The sequence below is a fragment of the Zychaea mexicana genome (assembly GCF_025766255.1).
Source record: "Zychaea mexicana strain RSA 1403 chromosome Unknown BDB00scaffold_115, whole genome shotgun sequence".
In the NCBI taxonomy this organism is placed as follows: domain Eukaryota; kingdom Fungi; phylum Mucoromycota; class Mucoromycetes; order Mucorales; family Lichtheimiaceae; genus Zychaea; species Zychaea mexicana.
This window is the reverse complement of record NW_026516778.1, coordinates 1-2,982: the sequence shown is the minus strand read 5'-3', so window position 1 is coordinate 2,982 and position 2,982 is coordinate 1. Positions and strand designations below refer to the sequence as shown.

Genomic DNA, 2,982 nt, shown 5'->3' with positions numbered 1-2,982 from the left:
TATGGTTTATGTCCAAGGTCGTAAATAGTAGTGAGCTGATGTCTTGATTAAGCTCAGTGAGTACAAATAAGGATCAGGAATGTTACGTCTGTCCAAAATGAATGAGAAATAAGGATCAGGAATGCTACGTCTGTCCAAGTAAATGAGAAATAAGAGCAGGAATGTTACGTCTGGTCTTAATAGAAGGGTTTATTTAGCTTCAGTTATGAGCAATAAACAATATGTAATATAAAACAAGCCGTGTTTAGGTCTTGAGTGATTGAAAACAACACTTGAAAGGTTAAGTCAAAAGTGGGAGGTAGAAATTCAATGTTTTTATTCAAATAAAATGAGGGGGTATTTATATCTTTCAATACATCTATATTAATTGAACATCAAAGATGATGCTCGAAGGTTGTGGAAAGTACTCGCATCCAATGGTTATGGATGTGGAATCAATTGGAAAGTCTAGGAATAATGCTATTCACCACGGTTAATCTTTGTAAAACCTGGTTAATTATTGTTAAGGTGAAAATGGCAATTTCACCTAAATTCACCAGAAACAACTTTCACAAAAAATTACCAATATCCACCAGTTTTCATTGCTAGTAATTCACCAGTAGTAACCCAAAACAACCCATATCAACCCACATCAACAGCGTCACGTATAGCTCATAGAGACCTCCTCACACGAACCGTCTTTTATTTTTTATTTTTTTTTTGTGAATTCCCAGACCACACCTTATCACTACTTCACCTTTACTTCGTTCGGGACTTTTTTTCCAAGGGCGTATCATCGTCACTATCCTGTTGTTCATCATCCACAGGTTTCTTTCTGTTACTGCGGCGTTCTGATGACTTCTTACCGCCACGACACCTTCCTGATTTTTTTCCTCCACGACCACTTGACGTGTCTGCTGCTGTTGCTCCTCCTCCCTTTTGCCCATCATGTCCGCCTTGTGTGGATCTGTAAAAAATGCAATGTCATTGAAATGTACATACGTTACGCTTTAGTATCTTGTTGTGAATATGTAACTTACGTTGCTTGTCTTGTTTGTCTTGTTTGACGGCGTTGTTGGCTTGTGCTACGAGCATCAGTGCTGTTATAAATATACAAATAGTTGTTACCAAACACTGATTAGAATAGCTTCCTTTCCAGATTTATTTTTCAAAAGAATCATATACTTACTTGGGAGCATTCTGAATCGTAGGAGAAGCAGGTTCTTGCACATCTGCAACGCTCCTAGAAAACAGTCGCTCGTACAATACGCTTCCCATGCTCTTTTTCCCAAAAGAGAATATACATACTGGCAGCACTTTCCACTATCTGATCAGCCGCTGCTTGCAGGGATGATGGTCTAAATTGAATTTGGCATTGTGTGAGTGCGCATATACAGCAAGAATTGCGTACAAAGAAAAAGTAAATGACTTATGTTACGGCAGCTTGGTCAGCGGATCTTGTACTTGACGATCTATATTTCACTCGCAGTGTTTAAATATGAGTATACTGTTGATCCATACTAGGACAGGAAAAATGTAAGCAACAGGGACAAAGATATCTTACCCTGAAGCACCACTTGACACAGATCTGGATCGCCTGAATCATCCGTACCAAGGTAAATATCGACCCGAAGTACAGCCGCCTACTACAATAAAAAAATATTGTACTTACCCTGTCGAGCTAGCATTGTCTTCATATTCATCTGTAGTTGTGTATGGTGGCGGTGATGTACGTAGTGTGGGCGCCGTACTATTATGTTTTGACCAAAATATTCATTAGTGCAAATAAAATAGATAAAGAACACGGAAAGAAGCCAAGATCAAAAATCATATTACTTGTTTAGCCACTCACCACTCTATATAGCCACCCATCACTTTGTATGGCCACTCACCACTCTATATCGCCACCCACCACTTTGTACGGCCACTCACCACTTTATATGGCCACTGACCATTTAGTATGGCCACTCGCCACTCTTCTATGGCCACTCACCACTCTTCTATGGCCACTCACCACTTTGTACGGCCACTCACCACTTTTCTATAGCCACTCACCACTTTACTATGGCCACTCACCACTCGATATAGCCACTCACCACTTGTATGGCCACTCACCACTTAGTATGGCCACTCACCACTTTTCTATGGCCACTCACCACTTTGTACGGCCACTCACCACTTAGCATGGCCACTCACCACTTTTCTATGGCCACTCACCACTTTATATAGCCACTCACCACTTTGTACGGCCACTCACCACTTAGTACGGCCACTCACCACTTTTCTATGGCCACTCACCACTTTATATAGCCACTCACCACTTTTCTATGGCCACTCACCACTCTTCTATAGCCACTCACCACTTAGTATGGCCACTCACCACTTTTCTATGGCCACTCACCACTTTATATAGCCACTCACCACTTTGTACGGCCACTCACCACTTAGAATGGCCACTCACCACTTTTCTATAGCCGCTCACCACTTTGTACGGCCACTCACCACTTAGTATGGCCACTCACCACTTTTCTATGGCCACTCACCACTTTATATAGCCACCCACCACTTTGTATTGTAACCTACCTTGCTGTCCCCAATACATTCGCATCAATAAACGGGCTCTTCCCCTTAGTATTCGCTTTGTAATATACTTGTATCACTATCTTTCAGTTTACTCTGTATCATTTTCATCACAGACTTGGTGTAACTATGAGTGCAAATTTATTTCACACCCGCAACAATACACTTACTGCGTAACACCACTCTTACTGCGAGTGCAAAAACAACTCACACTAGGTGCAAAACCATTTCGCAGTACTGCGGTATCCATTGGATCAAGCACCAATTAGATTAGATATAGATAGTGTATTAGAATTAGTATAAATAGACCAATATTTTGTATTGAATAATAAACAGTTCAGTTCTTTAGCTTCTCTTTCTCTTAACTTTAGCTCTTCCCTTTCCTATCAAAAGGATTGTCTTTGGTGGCTCCAGACGTAATAA

The 2,982-nt window shown here is 40.9% G+C and overlaps 1 protein-coding gene across 1 annotated transcript; it reads left to right on the top strand.

Annotated features, from left to right (window-relative positions):
* The first annotated feature begins 386 nt into the window (after positions 1-386).
* Positions 387-1,819, top strand: BDB00DRAFT_849451 (uncharacterized protein). The gene is made up of 2 exons (XM_053125375.1): positions 387-946; positions 1,020-1,819. Exons 1-2 carry the CDS (start codon positions 834-836, stop codon positions 1,339-1,341), a joined length of 435 nt encoding a protein of 144 aa, XP_052974424.1. The 5' UTR covers positions 387-833; the 3' UTR covers positions 1,342-1,819.
* Positions 1,820-2,982: the final 1,163 nt, after the last annotated feature.

Excerpts from the sequence above, each read along its gene's own strand:
- BDB00DRAFT_849451 (XM_053125375.1), top strand. The coding sequence starts at position 834 with ATGACTTCTTACCGCCACGACACCTTCCTGATTTTTTTCCTCCACGAC. Across the intron at positions 947-1,019 it reads CATGTCCGCCTTGTGTGGAT|GTTGCTTGTCTTGTTTGTCT; the intron begins CTGTAAAAAATG and ends TATGTAACTTAC.